The sequence below is a fragment of the Lactuca saligna genome, chromosome 7 (assembly GCF_052625555.1).
Source record: "Lactuca saligna cultivar CGN05327 chromosome 7, ASM5262555v1, whole genome shotgun sequence".
Taxonomy (NCBI): Eukaryota; Viridiplantae; Streptophyta; class Magnoliopsida; order Asterales; family Asteraceae; genus Lactuca; species Lactuca saligna.
This window is the reverse complement of record NC_136423.1, coordinates 184987367-185007350: the sequence shown is the minus strand read 5'-3', so window position 1 is coordinate 185007350 and position 19984 is coordinate 184987367. Positions and strand designations below refer to the sequence as shown.

The 19984-nt window shown below is 35.3% G+C and overlaps 1 protein-coding gene across 1 annotated transcript; it reads right to left on the bottom strand.

The window, feature by feature from the left end:
* Window positions 1-7417: 7417 nt before the first annotated feature.
* Window positions 7418-11241, bottom strand: LOC145004796 (putative DUF21 domain-containing protein At3g13070, chloroplastic). The gene is made up of 13 exons (XM_078963792.1): window positions 10422-11241; window positions 10050-10147; window positions 9791-9962; window positions 9546-9649; window positions 9384-9465; window positions 9154-9293; window positions 9002-9080; window positions 8862-8925; window positions 8634-8725; window positions 8492-8557; window positions 8235-8351; window positions 7977-8156; window positions 7418-7893 (listed from the first exon to the last, which is right to left on the bottom strand). The coding sequence occupies exons 1-13, from the start codon at window positions 10995-10997 to the stop codon at window positions 7645-7647; spliced, it is 2019 nt and encodes a 672-aa protein (XP_078819918.1). The 5' UTR covers window positions 10998-11241; the 3' UTR covers window positions 7418-7644.
* Window positions 11242-19984: the final 8743 nt, after the last annotated feature.

The window sequence follows — 19984 nt, the reverse complement described above, 5'->3', positions numbered from 1 at the left end:
CTAGAATGTAATTGATGAGTGTCCAAGTAGATTTATACACTCTTGCTACCCAAGAGCGTTAGATCAGAATTAACTGATGGAACATTTATGACTATATATGTACACATGATATATAACTAATATTTAAACGACCTTCGGACGGGTACCCGATATCCCACCAGACCACATCCAAATCGAGGAAAAGGAAATAGGGTGGATAGCCTTCCTAAGTCTTTTAAACATTTCTTATATAACTATACATATAGAGGCATGCAATTTATAATATAAAAGCATATAAGAAGTTTTGTAAAACCGTTGAAAAGTATAATAAAGAATTTGTGACTTGATGTCAGTTTATAAAACGATTGAAAGTATTTTTTTGATAAGACAGTTTAAGTACACTGAAAACCACTGTTTGAAAACACCTTTGTAACCGAGTTTGAAAGGAAGCTTACAGTGTGTAAGACAGTTTAATAAAGAGCTTTAATCATGTAAAAACGTTTAAGAAAGTCATTTGAAGTAATATGTTTAGTAAAACTGCTAAACTTGTAGTAAATCCATTTGTATACTAGTTATAAATCACATATGATTGATTTATTAACAAGTATCCCAAAATATTGATGATTTTCGTGCCAAAATAATCGTATGTTTGTAGTACCAAAGATGGACACATATACATACAGTATAAGCAGAGTGTTTGATTTATATATATATATATATATATATATATATATATATATATATATATATATATATATATATATATATATATATATATATATATATATATATATATAACAACATTTTTCATTTCAAAAGTTATGATGTTATCGTGATATATTTTTCATACGAAAGTTTCCCTATAATTGTTATAAATCACATATGATTCCGTTGATGAAAAGTGTATAATGAACTTTATTATATAACACACGACAATAATCGAGTATTTAACTTGTATTCCCCCCTTAAAAGCATATAAAAGTATTTATAAAACATTTAAAAGTGTAGTTTATAGGGGTATGAACTCACTTGATTGATTGAAGAAAGCGTGACGAAAACCGAGCAGAACTTCTACTCGAGAAAGCGGATCTCTCGAGATTCTCGGGAAATCTCGGAAGCACAAACGACCTTCAGGACTCGAGCAAAGTGATCGGGGCTTCGGGGTAGTACGGCCACGGAAAACGAGGCAAGATCATAAGAGAAATGAGAGAAATGGGGTGTTTTCCCGGAACCCTCGCATCTCTATTTATAGGGGTCTGAGAGGTCTCGTTACGCGGGGCGTACGAAAGTACGCGCTGCGTACTCATGCGTCATGCATGAGCGCATCCTCGGTCGAAACATCAGAGCGACGTGGACGAACCGGAGCCTAGCATCCGAGTACGCTGGGCGTACGAGGGTACGCTGGGCGTACCGGGGATCGGACCGCTGACTCGTTCTTCGGATAATACCGGGTTTTAATTAAATTTATATTTTAATTAATTAGCAAACTTCAAAAATTCATATCTTTCTCATACGAACTCCGTTTTCGACGTTCTTTATATCCACGCGAAGGTGAGACTACGATCTACAGCTTTCGTTTAGACTTTGTCGGCTAGTTTTGACTTTATTTTTAATATTATATTTTTAATAGGCCGGGACAGGATAAGTCCGTTAAAATTCTATAACTTCTTCATCCGACGTCCGTTTTCGTCAGACTTTTTACCGTTGCGCTAGTATTGTTGAGCCCTTCGATTCTCATTTAGATTGTGTCGGCCAAAAGTCTCTCGATCTCTATTTCGAGTTTTTAGCTGTCTACTGTTATATCTGTAACTTAGAAAAATCACAACTTCCTCATACGAAGTCAGATTTGGACGTTCTTTTTATGTACGTTTACGGTTTGATGATATCTAAAACTTTCATTTAGATACCTAAGGCCAAAAACTATTGTACTAAAACTTCGCATTTTACGTCTATCAGTATTGCTGGTTTTGCCGAGAATCTTCGATTGGCCATAACTTTTTCGTTATAACTCGGATTTTAGGGTTCTTTATATGCATGAAAACCTTGACACGATTCCTACTAATTTATTTAGCCCAAATAAGATTCTAGGAAAGTTCAATTTTTATCTATATTTGACTGGTGTTACATTTCATTGTCTCGAAATATCGGGTTGTCACAACACACTCATCAAATGTGAAGTTGAAAATTGTTTTTCTTTCTCTTGCACGTTTGAAATTGGTAAATTGTGATGTCTTGGATAAGACAAAGACCAATTAATACCAATTGTTTGTAGTATTTATCTTGATAAGAATCCGCACTGACTCTTGAATATTTGTTTGTCAGGAAATGTTTTCTTGAAAAAAAAAAATTTTATGTCGAGAGGTCAATGGGAGTCTAAATGATCTTGAAAAGATCAAGAACTAATCAAGAGTTAACCTATTAAACACTAGCACACGACTTGAGGTTTGTAACCTATCGTGTTGACGTATTCTTGTTTCTGTGCCAATCCAATTGAGTTAATTATGCATATGAGTTCTACGATTTCTCAATAGGTTGCATAAGGGCAAGCACCTTGTTCAATGAAAGTACATTGACTAGCATAGGTGAGCTGCTAGATAACTTGGAAGCAATGGTAGGACCCTTGATGGCAAGAAATTAAGAATGAACAAGTTATGTCCATAGGAGTTTGAATTTGTCACAAACATTATCTTTTGATTATGGTTATGGAAAATTCACATGGATAGGAATACATACACCATAAAATCTAAGTGTCATAAGGTTCCTCTCCTTCATGAAAATGATTGTGAGGAAACGCTTTCAGTAAGAGAGATTTTAAGGAGATAGTGATTATTTAAATTGCATTCTCAAATTCGATTATGATTACGGCATCCCTCTTCATAGTTCGAATTGTGAGATTTGGAAATTGGTCTGAACATTTGGAACTTAGTAATATAAGTTTTGAATTAGTTTAGACACACATGTAAGTTGTCTAAGGAAATGTGTGTGAGTTTGAGAAGCTTAGATAAAAGGCTTATCGAAGCACATCGTATTAGAAATATGAACTTTGGAAGTCAATAAGTATTGTTTTCTAAGAAGTCCAACTGTTTTCTGATACATGTCAAATCTAGTGGGAGCATAAATGTTATGCTAGAATGGATATAATCATCATGTTAGTGGGAGCATGATTATTATTTAAGTATTGCAAGTTGGCAATATTAATTATAGAAAAAAAAAGTTTCACTTTGCAAAATTGCAGGGGTAGAAAAGTTGTTTTTGCTATAATTAAGGGAGAGAATGTTATACTTCGTTTCCAATATAAAAGCTTAGATCGAGAAATCTTAATTGAATTTAGTCAAGGGTATAATTATTATTTGCATTCTCAAAGTTCGATTATGATTACGGCATCCCTCTTCATAGTTCGAATTTTGAAAACACGGCAAATAGAAATATTATGACGATATTATAGTAAGAAACTGGTAAAGTATCACGTTTTTCATTATGAATTGCATCCCATATGTTTCGGGTATAGGATCAATTGCATATGCTATAATATTCGACCGTTCTAACATTTCCAAATGTCTAGGGCATTTAGAGGGAAAAATGAAATAGAACCAGTTTTGACTAAAATAATTAAAACAACTGTCAAGGACAATCTAAGGTTCGCCAAGGATTGGTCGCTTGTGGACAGTTGAAAGTATAGTCATGGATGGACCATATTAACATTATTATGAATAGATAAGATTCTATTTAGAATGAGTTGTCATATGGAAAATATGGAAATGTTTCCATATTAGGAGTTGGATATCGAGAATAAATGTCTAGATCAGAAACTTTTATGCAAGAAGGATGTTCAAAGGAATGTATTTTGAATATGAGACTTCATGACTATGGAATTGTCTTGTAACAATATCCAATAGATCACTTTGTGATTTCATTGGCAAAGTCTTGGTGACTTTGGCGCCGTGACATTACGAAAGGACTGTTGCATAAAATGTTAGAATCTAACATATTCTAGTAGTGGCTAGAATTTTGTATTCTTACACTAATGGATTAGGATTTGTGAAATGAGTGTGATTGAAAATATTATTCAATTATACTATTTCACAAAATAAGGATCATAGGTAAACATAGTGTGCATGCTAAGAGCATGGGACAATTGTAGTTATAATTCAAGTAAGAAGTTGATTACCCGAAACAATAAATTATGAGTAATCAATATGGTGATTAAATAAAATGTTTTATTTATACTCAAAGGTATGAGGCCATATAGGATTAATATTATCCTTGTGTTTTACTTTGCATGTTTTGACTTCCCGAATAATAAGATTATTCAAACCCTTCCACAGTCGCTCATTCTTTGGAAGTAGGAATGAAAGAAGATTGTGATGAATCTGGCTGTAGATTGTCTAAAGTGTTTTAGACATAGCAAAAGTTTGTTGCAGGGCTCATGAGTATTGCTATAAGATTAGAGTATTGGAATAAACCAACGCTCACTTGGATCACTTCATGGATTTTATCACGAGTGATTGGTGAGACGATAATATCTTATATTCTTGAAACCAAGATGTGTAAGTTGTATCTTGTGAGTCGGTTACACATTGATAATATGTAAACGCACCAGTAACCTAGTGTTATAAAACGTATTGTTGTGTGTGATTCAGTGAGTAAGTGCAAGCGAGCATTGAGTCGAAGTTTATCCATTCCTTTTGCCGAAAGTGGGATAAGAGCGATATATGTGGGCCCCTCGATGATTTAGTGATGGCACCCTAAGCGCTTGGCCAAGCCGGGACTAAGTTGATGTGTTCAATTGTACTCTGTTGTCAGTCATCATAAAGCGAAAGTCGGGAAACAATATATAGACAGAGAGAATGATTTAAATCCATGTCTCAGTCTATACAATATCAAGAATGGAGGAATATATGATTCCTTATCTAAAGGACACGCTTCTGATAAGATCAGAGTTGACAGCGGCTTTTGAAAGCTACGATTGCGGATCAGGATCTGAATTCATACGCATAATAGTTATTAGACTTATCCAAGTAGGATACTGTTGGATTAGTGTCTACGTCCATAACTATTTTGGTATGTACTTGACCCGATAGTGCATGGTCCTTTTGGGTTGCCTTCACCAAAGCAACTTGATAGGATGAATTATGGAGAGAGAGGATTAATTATGATTTATTAATATATTATGAGAATACTATTATTAAAGGAGAAATCATATTTTTTTAAATTAATATTAGTCAAGAATTAATTGGGAATTAATTTTGTGACTAAAAGAGATTAATTAAATATAAGGGACTGGACTGCAATTATTGGATAATTAAGTTATTGGGCTAGGGAATGCTAAAGGAACAAGGGATGAACGAAATTATGTTAGGAGCCCATCATATTTTCTTCCATGGCCTTATTCCAGAAGGTTCCATGGGCTGCTTAGAGTTTAAGTTGTCCATTAGGGTTTTGACTGAAACCCTAGCAGCCCACACAAGTATATAAAGGACCCCTTAGGCCCCAAAAATGTGGCTAACTGATTCCTTAGGGTTTCTAGACGTTTTTGGGTGCCTCTCCTCTTCTCCTTCTTCATCCTTATTGCTCTTGGTGTTTGTGACTCCATTAGAGGTGCAACACTTGAGGCACTAAGCTTTCTGAAGCCAATTACAAGGAGGAATAGATTGTTATTACTACATAACAATCAAAGGTAATTTCTAAACCCTTAATTCAGTTCATAGTATGATAGATCTAGGGTCTATGGCTTTGGATAAATCAATTGCATGTTCATTAGACAAACTAGATCCGAAGCATTAGGGTTTACATGTACACCATAGGACTGATATAGTGCTCGAAACCCATCAATGGCCACATGGGGTGTGTACGGTCGTACACTCCTTGATGATCATGGTTTGGATGATTTCTAAGGAGCATAACTAGTAAGTAACAAGCATATAAAGGAGTGCTTACGATATAGAAGCCTTTAGGGGTGTTTGAGGTCCAAGAACTTAGTAAGTGTTCTTGGTGTTCTTGGTGAAACTGAAGAACCCTTTAAGATCTACCAAAATGAAGTAATTTCAGGGATGAAATCAATGATCCATACAAGATAGTGAAAGGAATCAACAATTTAAGGGAAGAAACACTTACAATCTTGAAGATCTAGATGAAAAATCGGATCGTAGTTTAGAGAGAACGAGTTCTTAGCTTAGGAGTGTGAAAAGGGTTGAATGCAGGTTAAGTCTCTCATTTATACATGAGAGTGTACGGCCAGAAGGGGGTGTACGGCCGCACACCCAAGTGTACGGCCGTACACTCCTCATGTTGGAGTGTTTGGCCATTTTGGGAAGTGGTGAACTTGTGGAACCCAATTCTAAACTCTAACTTTGAAGGTATTAGGTTTAGAACACTTTAATTGACTCTAAACAATACTAGAAGATAGCAAAAACGAGTATGGCATTGATTGATTCGAATAACTGTACAAGATAAAAATTTTGGGTTGTCACATGTATGGTCGAGATCCCTCATCTGTTTAGGCATGGGAGTTTGAAGACCCCACTTAGCGATGTTTATCAATATTTTGAAGGGGAAATGACACTGTAGCACATTAAAGTTTTGGCATTTGTCCGATTTGATTACTAATTTTTTATTTTTTTTATTTTTTTGCACATTAGACTACTAAACTCATATTTGACCTTTTAATTTAGTATTTTTTTTCCGAATTTAGCAGGTTACCAAGTAACAAGACTGATGTGACATTTATAGTTAATTTATCAGTTATAAAGATAAATTAATTATAAATGCCACATGAGCCTTATTACCTGGTAACCTGCTAAATTCGGGAAAATGACTAAATTAAAAGGTTAAATACGAGTTTAGTGGTCTGATATGCAAAAAAAAAAAAAAAAAAAAAAAAAAAAAAAAAAAAAAAAAAAAAAAAAAAAATTAATGATCAAATCGGACAAATGTCAAAACTTTAATGTGCTAATATGTCATTTTTCCTATTTTGAAGAATGAGATTGACTTTTACTGGAGTTACGGGTATTTTGAAGAGCAAGATTGATTTTTACTGGAGTTATGGGAATATCTTTTGCAATTGATTTTTACTGGAATTACGGGGATATCTTTTGCACGCTCAGCAATTGATGAAATCATTACAAATCCATCACGATCTTCATCACAATTTGACCTATCATCCTCATCCTATGGATGAGTTAGAAATCCCAAAGATGAGTTAGAAGACCAACTTTTGGACAGACTTTCATTAAATATTATGTTTGAATCTTTGTGTTTTTAAGTTTTAATCGAGGTGTTATGTATTTCTTATTTTCATGTAATGGAATATTTAGTTTTAAAAAAATTGTTAATAAAATATTTATTTTCATGACATGTTAACCCATACCACCTAAATTATATGTTAGGCTTTGTAATGTGTTAAAATTGATGTATTGAAATGGCATATTGACAGTTGTACTTTTTGGAGAATAAAAAAATCAAATGTTTCTTTCTTTTGTTCCTTATTTTTCAATTCCAATTGGAGGTAATTTATTACTTTCATCAGACCAAATTTCTCTCTTCCTCCCTAGTAGTAGTCCCTCCGGCCTCTAAATCTACAAGTTTTACTTAGCCTACCCTCATTCATTCATGAATATAAAATATTGCAATTGAAGAAAAGAAAAAAGGGTTTTCAATTTTCAGTTTTCATTCGCCTTGTTTGAGTTGATGTGGGATTACATCCTCCTCCTCCTCCTCACTCCTACAAGTTTCATCATCACTGACATCACCCCCGAATTTCCTTTTCATGATTTTTGGAACCACCTTCTTCATTTCCTTTGTGCTGCTGCTTCTTTCCAACTCCAACAATGATGATGATGAATCCGACCCCTCCTCATGTGCTGTTACCCGTTCAAACCTCACTGCACCAACCTTTCTTGCATTTCCTGCCAAAATCTGCATGCAACACCACCACCTCATTTCTCACACAAAAATGAAAAAACATTAACCAATTCAATAAAAATCACAACCATACAAACCTCTATTTGAAATACTTGCTTCTTTTCTTTTTCTTTTTGATTTTGATTTTGATCATCCTCGGTAGTATACTCATCATGCTCTTCTTCCTTGTCAAGTACCAGTTTTATACTTTCCCCTGTTCTTGGGATATATCCAAATGCCTCACACACAAACCCTGATACCGTTTCATACTGATGTCCCTGTCATTATCAAACAAACACACACAATTCACAATCCACATGATGCAATTAATTATTAAAAGTTAAAAGAAACAATACCTCTGGCATCTTTATGTTGAGATCTTCAGAAAGCTGGTCAATGGATGTATTTGCATCCACATCATAAATTCCTTCGGCCCTCATTACAATATATCCAGTCTTTTTCTCTATTTCCTCCTACATACATACATACATACATACATACATATATATATATATATATATATATATATATATATATATATTAGCCCATGCCTTTCAATCGGTAATAGCAGCTAATATAAAAGAAAGCAACAAGCATGAGATTAAGGGCTTACTTTTGAATCATTTTCATCAAAAATTTCACCAACAATTTCTTCAACCACATCTTCCAGAGTTACAATCTGTAGAGCATTGCAACCATGCAATTATGCATTAAAGAAATATGTAAACATCTGCAACCATTCAAAACATACATACCCCAACTGTTCCACCGTATTCATTCAAGACAACAGCCATATGCACCTTCCTGATTCGAAATTCTCTAAGAAGATTCCACACTGACATTGAATCTGTAACAAACATTCATTCAATTTCAAGGTACGTCCAATCAAAGAAAAAATTCAGGGCCTTCACCCTTTCTTTTACTTTTTATTTCTTTTAAAACATGACATTATGAAGGAAAAGAAGATGAAAGAATCAAAATACCAGGCACAAAATAAGCAGGTTTATGAGCCATATCCCCCACACTCGTACTTTCTAGTAGATCTCCCTTTAAAACAGAACAAAATCCAACATTAAACCAGACTCTAAATACTACAAAACAAATTCTTCAAAAATTATCTAACCTTTTGAACATAGTCTAGTAGATCCATAGCATATGCAATGCCCACTATATTATCAACACGTTGCTCAAAAACTGGTACCCTGTGATGTGAACGAGAGAGCTTTACTTTTAGAAGAAAAAAAAACTTCCAAAATTAATGTAAGTCATACATACCTTGAATACTGATGAGTTAACCACAAGGTGTGGAAATCGACAAGTGTTGCACTGGAATCACTGGCGACAACATCAACCAAAGGTGTCATAACCTCTCGAACGTATGTGTCTTTTATTTCTAAAACATTTTCAATCATATCCTGCAATAACACTTCAACAAACCATTATAAACACACACACAAATCTTGATGACCAAATGCATGCTTTTTGCAGATAACAAGACTCCAAACCTGCTCTTCCTCTTCTATGGCCCCACTTAGTTCAGCTCCTCGCAACATCAACTTCAGTTCATCCTCAGTCACATACGGTTCACTACCACAAAGAAGAAAATATGAATTCATTCAACAAAAACACAGCAAGTAAAAAAAAATCATAAACATCACAATTCACACCTTCTTCCTTTGAGACCAAGCAACTTGAGCATTCCCATTGAGAGATATGTTACGACCCTTCCAACAGGATATAAGACTAAGGAAAGCCATGCAATCGGCCTGACCTAGAGCCAATGCCACCCAATTTGTCAGCTAAATTCCTCAAATCACAATCCTTGGTTTCAGTATTTCAGATATATATATATATATATATATATATATATATATATATATATATATATATATATATAAAGTTATATGCGTACCACAAATCTTGCGACCTCAGTGGCATTATGAACAGCTATACTTTTTGGAGTTATTTCAGTGAGTAGCAAAACAGCAACCGTCATTACTCCTGTGGCTGCACTCACACCTGCTTCACCAAATATTGTGGTTGCTGCTTCAGTGACAAGGGCGGTTGCTCCAATATTGACAACGCTGAGACAATATCAAAAAGGGAATGGGAATTACCACATTATAATCAATCCAATCATAAGAAGCAAGTAATAGACACAAGAGTAGTACGTTGTGCCAATAAGTATGGTTGTCAAGAACCGAGTAACATCATTGCGGAGCATTTTGAACACACCATTCTCAGACTCTTTCTCAGCTAACTCCCGAACCTGAAAAATTTTAGTAAGGGGGTTTTTGGATAAATTAGTTTATAGCTTATTAGCTTAATTGTGGTGGGAATAAGCAATAAGCAAGGGACATGCTTATTAAAATCAGCTTATTTAGCTTATTCCTACCATAATAAGCTGATTTTTAAGGATTGATATCCAAACACTTAAACTTAGCTTAGTGTCTCTTTTTTTTTTCCTATCCAAACAACCCAGAGTATATAAATAGAGAATAAGGAGGATACACGTAACGGAAATTGTTATAAACCATGAATACCTTCCAAGGCCACAGAGTAGTAATTGAAGTCTCCGCCATGGAGAAAAACGCAGAGAGCCCAAAAAGAGCAGCCAAAATTAGACCTTGTTCCTTCAAAACCTTGAGAACCATCAAAACCTTGGGCAGAGAGTTGGTCAGTGACAACTTAATCTGCTCTAAACCGGACCCCACAAATCCCCCATTCAAGACTCCTTCCGCAGCAAGAACCCCTCTGCATCCCAACACTAAAACCCCACAGCACACCGCCGCCAAAACGAATCCCCTCTTTACCAAAACTTGAAGAAAATCAAAATCCACACTTGGGGCTGTAGAATGGTTGTCCACGCTACTACTACTTTTAATCCAAACAGATCTCAATCCTCTGTCCTCTCGAACAACACTATAACTTGTATTTCTTGAAAATCTCGAATCAACAAAGTTTCGGAGAATAACCCTCTCGCTGAATCTAGTAGCTCCCGCTGTACAATGTAAGATTTTAGGGCACCTTCGTCTTGATAATCTGAAAAGAGAAGGCTTGCGGAGTGTGTTATATAATGAAGTGTTCCACACCGAGGCTTCAATTGCTACAACATCCATGTGCGTTTCCTTGAAATAACTTGTAACAGATAGAAGAAGAAATGGGAAAGAGGGAACTGGATACGAATACGACGAAAGTTAAATATAACCGTAGGGTTTTTGGAAGATGTGTTAGTGAAGAAGGAAGAGATGGTTTCTGAATGCGATGAGATTAGGGTGGTGTTCTTTCTTCTTCATCATCATCTCCGTCGTTCCACACAACACCAACCCCCCCTTTGCTGAAAACAAGTTGAATTTTCATCAAGTGGGAGATCCAATGACATTTATACCCCTTCAAAGTTAAGCTATTGGTTTTCTATATAATTACTAGGCTAAACGTTCCCGAGTTTATTTTTTTTTTTTAATTTAATAAAGATTTTTTTGTAAATTCAATAAAGAAAAGAAAAGAAAATTTTTGATAGAAAAAAATGGAGAGGCAGGAAAAGATTCATTTATTCTGTGTTTCTGAGTACGAAGAAAATGAAAGGAAAATTTTAAGTTGTTGTGTTCCTGAAGAAAAAGAAAATAAAACTTAAAATTTTCTTTTCCCTGAATTTCTTCCCAAATCCATCCAAATTGGAAGGAAAATTTAAAAGAAAAATACGAGTCCAAAATCCTTTCTCTACTCTCACTTTCTTTTCATTAATAAAATTTGGTAACACAGTTTTTCTTCGACACCCCTTAATTTTTCTCTATATCCTCACATTTTCCTCCGTAAGTAGAACTCGGGAATAAGGTGTTAAGGTCTTTCCATACACCCATCTACTGCACACCGTGGTGGTGCGGTATCTACCACACAACATGGTGGTGCGGTGAACACAGTTCTGACAAGGAAGGAGTGTGGTAAACATGTCGTACAATGCATTTTCACCGCGGAGGAAATTGAAAATTTGGTCGTTTAAGTGTATGTTTTTGGATATGTTTTGGTGTGTGACCGTTTAAAAACAGTAAATTTTTATTTTTTTAAATATTACCCCTATATATATCATGCGCCATATTCAATTTTATTCATATATCTTTTACTTTCAACTACTAAATTGGTGTCCAAATACTACCACATCTAATTTTACCAACTATCTAATTATCTATTCGACTAAAGGCAGTGGACCTTTTCGTAGATAGTATATACGAATTTAATTAATTAACCTAATTACTACTAAATTAACCTAAAATCTAAGCAAAAGTTGAATTAGTTTTTATCTGATCTTGAAAGTTCAGACAAACTTAATCACTAAACAATAATTCAATCAATTACTAAAAACACTTTCATTTAGTTCGAAACCACTTCTTTATCGTTAGCTAACAATTATGGATTATTAAAGTTGGTTACCTAATTTCATATTATAAGTAATTTAAGTTCAAATTTACGAATATTTAACTAATTCATGTAAAACTATGCATGGTCACACACAATCAAACACAAAATCAGTTATGGATTATCAATTGGGTTATGTAAGATTTATTTATCAAACATAATTATGGTCATAATTTATGTTCTCCAGCATAGTTGAATTCAATTACTTTAATTACTTATCTAAGAGTGGGTCGATCCTAGCACTAACAATTCAATGTTCACTAAATCACGAGGTGTGAAGTTCATGTAATTTAATAGTCACTACACTACATGAAACATGAATTCAAGCAATTAATGTGTCAAATATTAGCATGCTAGGTATTTAACAATCAAACACAAGTACATACCAACTATTAAAATTCATAATTAATTAAACTAATCCATAAGTTGAAACTTCATCTAGCTAAACAAAAGCAGCTTGATTTAGATACTCATGAATGATAAAATAAACCCAAATTCGATAATTAAAGACATTTTCAACTTGTACCAAATCAAAGTAATGGTTATGATCTTCACTCAATTCTTATAACTTGGATGCTTAACACTTGAATTATCTGACTTATTTTTCTCCAGAATTCGTTTTCTAAACCCTCCAAGTCTCTAAAAGCTTCTAAAATCGTGAAAGTGAATGAATATATATAGTTTAGGGAAAGTTCGTGATTCACAACGTGAACAGGGATTTCACGTCGTGATTTAAGATGAATCCTTATCGAGCAAGGACTCTGACTTCCCGTGCAATGCAATTATCTTCTAAAACACTCACTCCACGTCGTGTAAGTCATGGCCACATCGTGATTTGGGCTTTTCGTAGGAATTTTTTCTTTAAATTCTTCAATCCTCCAAAGTTCCACTTCTTGTCTCTTTTGGCCCTTTATCTTCAAGAATGTTCCTTTTGGCTGCAAAATAAAACTTAATCTCATATGTACGATATATCATTGCAAATTACCAGAATATTAACAAAAAATGTATTAAAATATTGCATAAAATGTATATAAATATGGAAATATCATAAACCTTTTAAAAAATGAATCCTAACAACCTTCAATTTACCGTTCGTAGCAAATGACGTGCAGTTTACAGACCAAAAATGGATCCATCTACCATTTCACTGCAACCCAAAGTTAACCCTAATAGTTTTACTACAAAAAAATACCACAACTGTGACATCCCTAAAATCTCGGCCAGAAAAGACCGATTTCATTTATGCTTTTTAAAGTAATTTTCAGAGTAAATCCTTTTAATTTTAAAAGAGATGCGGAATTTGTTCCCAAAAACAAAACATGATAAAATAGATATTTATCAAAACATTTCATAAAGAAATATGATTTCATTTCATAATCAAAAGACGGGATGTCATGTTCCGATACAGATCATAAAGCATAAACGATAGCATTACAAGTCATTCAACAAATATATACATATACAGACTTGTAAACAAAACAACTTGATGTTCGCCCATCTTAAGCTCTTGCGCCACTTCCTGTAAAATAAATCAACTGAGTGGGTCAGGCTTGGGAGCCTGGTGAGCATATAGGGTTTTCAACCCACAATAATTATATTTAATTTCAACCATCAACAATAAACCCGATTACCCATTCCCGTTATCCTCACCTTACGTTCCTAAAAATAACGTCTATTATAAGGAACCTATTTCAGGATTTTTCATCAGGACGGACATCACTGCAGAGGGGCTTCCTCAACAATAAGTGTCCTAAAGGCAACCATGTGGGGGATAGAGTACACCGGTGAACACGTCGTTCACAACACCTACAGGTAATGAGCCTGCTAGTGTTCCACAGGACAGTCTAGAATAGTCTGTGGTCGTCATCCATACTCTGCTGAATGACTAGAATAACACCAATAACACCAAGGCCTCTCATCTGTTTATTACACACCAATTATCTACCCATGTTCTACCCAACATATTAGTAGATAAAAATATACATTTTTATACATAGTTTAAAAACCTGTATAACATGTTTTAATCAATACATATTCCACATAACAGATGAGGCATACACACATAACACGTATTTCATAGAGAATACATCAGATCTATAAGATAGAAGAGAGTGAATATACACTCACACGTATAACAACCAAGTATATACACATAACACGTATTTTATAGGAAATACTTCATAATATTGCGTTGGAATGAAAATAACTACACACTCACTTGATCAAAAGATGATCGGGCAGCACTACGGCTTGCAGAAGAGGTGTTTCTCCATAGATCTGGAAGATCTTCACAAAACCGGGCTCCTCGCGGGCAGCGTTTCGGCTCGGGAATAACGCTCTTCGGGATCCTCGGGGCTTCGGATCTTACTTCGGGGCTCGTGAATATTACCGGGGCTTCGGGGTATAAACGGCACGCAAAACGAGGCAAAACTTAGAGAGAGGGAAGAGTTTGAACAAGAGAAAATGGCTGAATTCGAGTTCTATTTATAGGCTGCTGGGTCTGGGATTACGCAGGGCGTACTCGAATTACGCGGGGCGTACTCAGTACGCGGGGCGTACTCGGGTTACGCGGGGCGTACTTTGACGTCACTGCGTGCGTCGACTGGTGGCACTCGAGTATTGGTCAGACAAGTTGCATCCGACTGAGTACACGGGGCGTACTCAAATTACGCGGGGCGTAATTGACTTGTCAAACTTCTAAATTGCGTAACTTTCGCATACGAGCTCCGTTTTCGACGTTCTTTATATCCACGCGAAGGTCAGACCATACTCTACAACTTTCATTTAGACTCCGTCGGCTAATTTTGACTTTTATTTTTATTATTTATTTTTAGAAGGCCGGGACAGAAAAACTTCGTTATAAATTCATAACTTCTTCGTCTGACGTCCGTTCTCGCCTAACTTTTCATTGCTTCGCTACTAACAACAAGATCTTCGATTCTCATTTAGATTGTTTCGGCTAAAAACCGCTCGATCTCAAATCGAGTATTCGGGCTGCATACTGCCACGTCGAAACTTCAGAAAATCATAACTTCCTCATACGAAGTCAGATTTGGGCGTTCCTTTTATGTACGCTCTCGGTTTAACGAAATCTACGACTTTTGTTTAGATCGCTAAGGCTAAATATCGCTCTATCTTAAATTCATATTTTACGTCACTCGGCGTCGTGTCGGTTCTGTCGCGAAACTTCGACATGTCATAACTTCTTCGTTATAACTCGGATTTTGGCATTCCTTATATCCCCGGAATCCTTGTTTCGACCACTACAACTTTATGCAAAGATGTCGGGCTTATCTCACACTTAAATTTTGATGCTTATTTTATTCTTAATTTATTAAATTATAAAATTAAGAAAATACACACATAAATCACATAATTCAAATAATTCACAAATAATACATTCTTATTATTTCAACTTGAGTTACAAGGTTAACCTAGACTATTACATTGCTAAAAATGGCAAGCCTAGAAACACGGGCGTTACAATTCTCTCCACCTTAGAATGATTCCGTCCCCGGAATCACACACCAGCAAACAAATGTGGATAGCGACTCATCATGTCACTCTCCGTCTCCCAGGTGAGATTTGGCCCATTCGTGTGTTTCCATCGGACAAGCACTAACTCCACCATCTTACGTCGCAATTTCTTAGTCTTTCGGTCAACAATTGCCTCCGGTTCCTCAATCAACCTTTTGTTCTCATCGATCCTCAACTCTGAAAGTGGAATTATGTCGGGAACGTCTCCTGTGAACTTCCTCAAATAACACACATGGAAAGTGTTATGAATTCCATTCAGTTCTTCTGGTAATTCGAGCTTGTAAGCTTGGTTCTCAATCCTCTGAAGAACTTTAAACGGTCCAATAAACCTTGGACTTAACTTTCCCCTTTTTCCAAATCTTATAAGTCCCTTCCACGGCGAGACTTTAAGCAAAACCGAATCTCCAACTTCAAAAGTCATCGGTCTTCGCTTTTTGTCAGCATAACTCTTTTGACGGTCTTGAGCTGCTAACATTCTCTCCCTAATTATTTTCAACTTTTCAACAGTTTGATGGACTATCTCCGGCCCCATAAACTATTTTTCCCCAGCCTCAAGCCAACAAGACGGCGTACGACACTTCTGTCCATACAAAGCTTGATAAGGTGCCATCTTTATGCTCGAGTGAAAACTATTATTATAGGAAAATTCTACCAAAGGTAAATGTTCATCCCAATTACCTAGGAATTCCAAGGTACACGCTCTCAGCATATCTTCAAGTGTTTGTATCGTCCGTTCGCTCTGACCATCAGTCTGCGGATGGTAAGCTGTACTTAAACACAACTTGGTACCCAATTTCTCTTGTAGACTTTTCCAAAATCTTGAGGTGAAACGACTATCACGATCCGACACAATTGTTAGCGGAACACCGTGAAGTCTCACAATTTCCTTCACATAAGAATTCGCAAGCTTTTCCATAGACCATTTTGATGGGTTTTTGTCATAAGACATCCTATGTGCTCATACAAACCCTAATGCTTGGATCTAGGTTTCTCTATTGTACATGCTTTGAATCCAAGACTATAAACCCTAATTCTAGCATACATATAATCATATTAACATGAGAATAAGTTTATAGTGTTACCTTGATTGTTATGTAGCAATAACAATCCCAAATCTCCTTGTATTGACTTTGGAAGGCTTAGAGTCACAAGTGTCACTCCTCTAATGGCTCACAAACACCATAAGCAAGTGGAGAAGGTATAAGGAGAGAGGTGAGAGGTTAGAATTCGTATCTAGGACCTCTTGGGAAGGGATACACGAATTCATGACCCTAGGGGTGTTTATATAGGTGTAGAGATAGGGTTTCAGTCATTATCCTTATCTAGTTGATTATCCATTAAGCAACCAATAAGATAATCCTTGAATCCTTATCATACTCGAATTCTAAGGGATTTACACCTCAAATTCGTTCACCATATATATAAGGTAATCCTTACCTTATTTTGTAACTATCACATAATTACAAATCAGCCCCTCTAGTTTAATTAATTACATTTGATCACAAAACTAATTCTTAATTAATTATTGACCAATATTAATTAAACAAATATGATTTCTCCTTTAATATATTATTCTTAAATCATATTAATAAATCATATTATCCTCTCTCTCTTTATTCATTTCTCCAATCAAGTTGCTTTGGTGAAGGCAACCCAAAAGGACCATGCACCATCGGGTCAAGTACATACCAAAATAGTTATGGACTTAGACACTAATCCAACAGTCTCCCACTTGGATAAGTCTAACAACTATTATGCGTATGACTTCAGATCCTGATCTGCAATCGTAGCTTTCCAAAGCCGTTGTCAACTCTGATCATATCAGATACGCGTGTCCTTAGATAAGGGATCATATATTCCTCCATTCTTGATATCGTCTGAGATATGATTTCTAATCATTCTCTTTGTACTACTTCTCGATTTCTGATTTATAAGATGTTATCGTCTCACCAATCACTCGTAATACAATTCATGGAGTGATCCAAGTGAGCGTGGGTTTAATCCAATGCTCAAATCATATTCGTAAGCACTCATGAACGTTGCAGCAAACATTTGCTTATGTCTAATACTCTTTTAGACAATCCACACACCAATTCACGACAGTCTTCATTCATATCTACTTCCAACATATGAACGACTGTGGCCCGTTTGAATAATTCGATTATTCTTAATAAACTCAATTATTCTGGAAGTCAAAACATGCAAGGTGAAACACAAGAATAATACTAATCCCATATGGCCTCAAACCTTTGAGTATAAACAAACACGTTTTATTTATCACCATATCGATTACTCATTATTTGTCGTTTCGGGTAATCAACTTCGCACTTGAATTCCAACACTTGTCCCATGCTCCTAGCATGCACACCATGTTTACCTATGGTTCTTACTTTTGCGAAATAGACAAATTGAACACATTTCCAATCATTCTCATTTTACAACACCAAATCCATTTTCTTAAGTGTAAGAATGTCAACTTCTTGTTACTTATAGAATACACTAGATTCTAACACTTTATGCAACGATCCTTTTGTAATGTCACTGCACCAAAGTCTCAAAGACTATTGCCAATGATATTACAAATTCCTCTATCGGAAATTGTTACAAGACAATTCCTTAGATATGATGTCTCTCACTCAAAGTACATTCCTTTGAACATCCTTTCGCATAAAGTTTCTAATCTAGACATAGATTTTACTTCCCAACATGGACACACTTCCATATTTTCTATATGACAACTCATTCTTAATAGAATCTTATCTATTCGTAATGATGTCGATATCGTCCATCCAATATGGAAACACTTCCATAATTTCCAATACTATACTTCCAACTACTCGCAAGCGACCAATCCTCGTTGAACTTTGGATTGTCCTTTGATAGTTGTTTAATTATTTTAGTCAAAACCAATTCTAGTCCCTTTTTTCCTCTAAATGCACTATACATTTGGAAAATTTTAGAATGGTCAAACATTAAAGCATTCGCAATCGATCCTATACCCGAAGCGTATGGGACACGACGCATAATGTTTTATTTGCTATGTTCTCAAAACTCGAATTGCGAAGAGGAATGCCGTAATCACAATCGAAATTTTAAGAACACACTATGTACCTTTGACTAAATTTATTAACATTCCACAACCTAATCCTTTAGATTTGAAATGAAGCATAATGTTCTCTCCCTTAATTATAGCAAAACAACCTTTCAACTCTTACAACTTTGCAAAGTATGACTCTTGTTTTCTATAATTAATATTGCCAACTATGCAATACGTGCCTTAATAATCATACAATCATAACATTTATGCTCCCACTATCATGATGATTATTATAAAACATAACACTTATGCTCCCACTAGCTTCGACATGTATTCATAAACATCTTAACTTCTAGAAAAACAATACTTATTGAATTTCTTAAGTTCATGTTTCTAATACTTAGTGCTTTGATAATCTTTTATCAAGACTTCCTGAACTTATACACCTTTGCCTTCGATAGTTCATATGTGTGTCTTAACAATTAAGACTAATTGCCAAACCTCACAATTCAAATTATGGAAAGGGATACCGTAACCATGATTGAATTCGAGAATGCAATTTTACAATCACTATCTTTTAAAATCTTTCTTAGTGAAAGCATTTCCTCACAATCATTTTCATGAAGGAGGAAATCTTATGACACTTAGATTTAAACGGTGTATGTGTTCCTATCCATGTGAATTTGTTAAAACCAAAGTTTACGACAAATTCAAACTCATATGGATCGAACTTTCTTAATCTTGATTTCTTGCCTTATGGTAGCACAGCTGCCCACCACGTCTTCCAAGTAGTTAAGCATCTTACCTTTTTCCTATCAATGTACCTTTCATTGATCAAGGTCCTTGCCTTTTACGCATTCAAATGAGAACTCATAGGACTCACATGCATAATTAACTCGATTGGATTGGCACAGAAACAAAATAATGTCTTTACGATAGGTTGTAAACCTCAACTCGTGTGCTAGTGATAATCAATAAGGTTTATTTGATTTGTTCTTGAAACCTTTCAAGACCATTAAGACTCCCACTGACTCCTTGACATATAAGATTTTCTTGTCAATAAACATTTGTTGACAACCAAATATTCAAGAGTTAGTGTAGCTTTTATCAAAACACTTC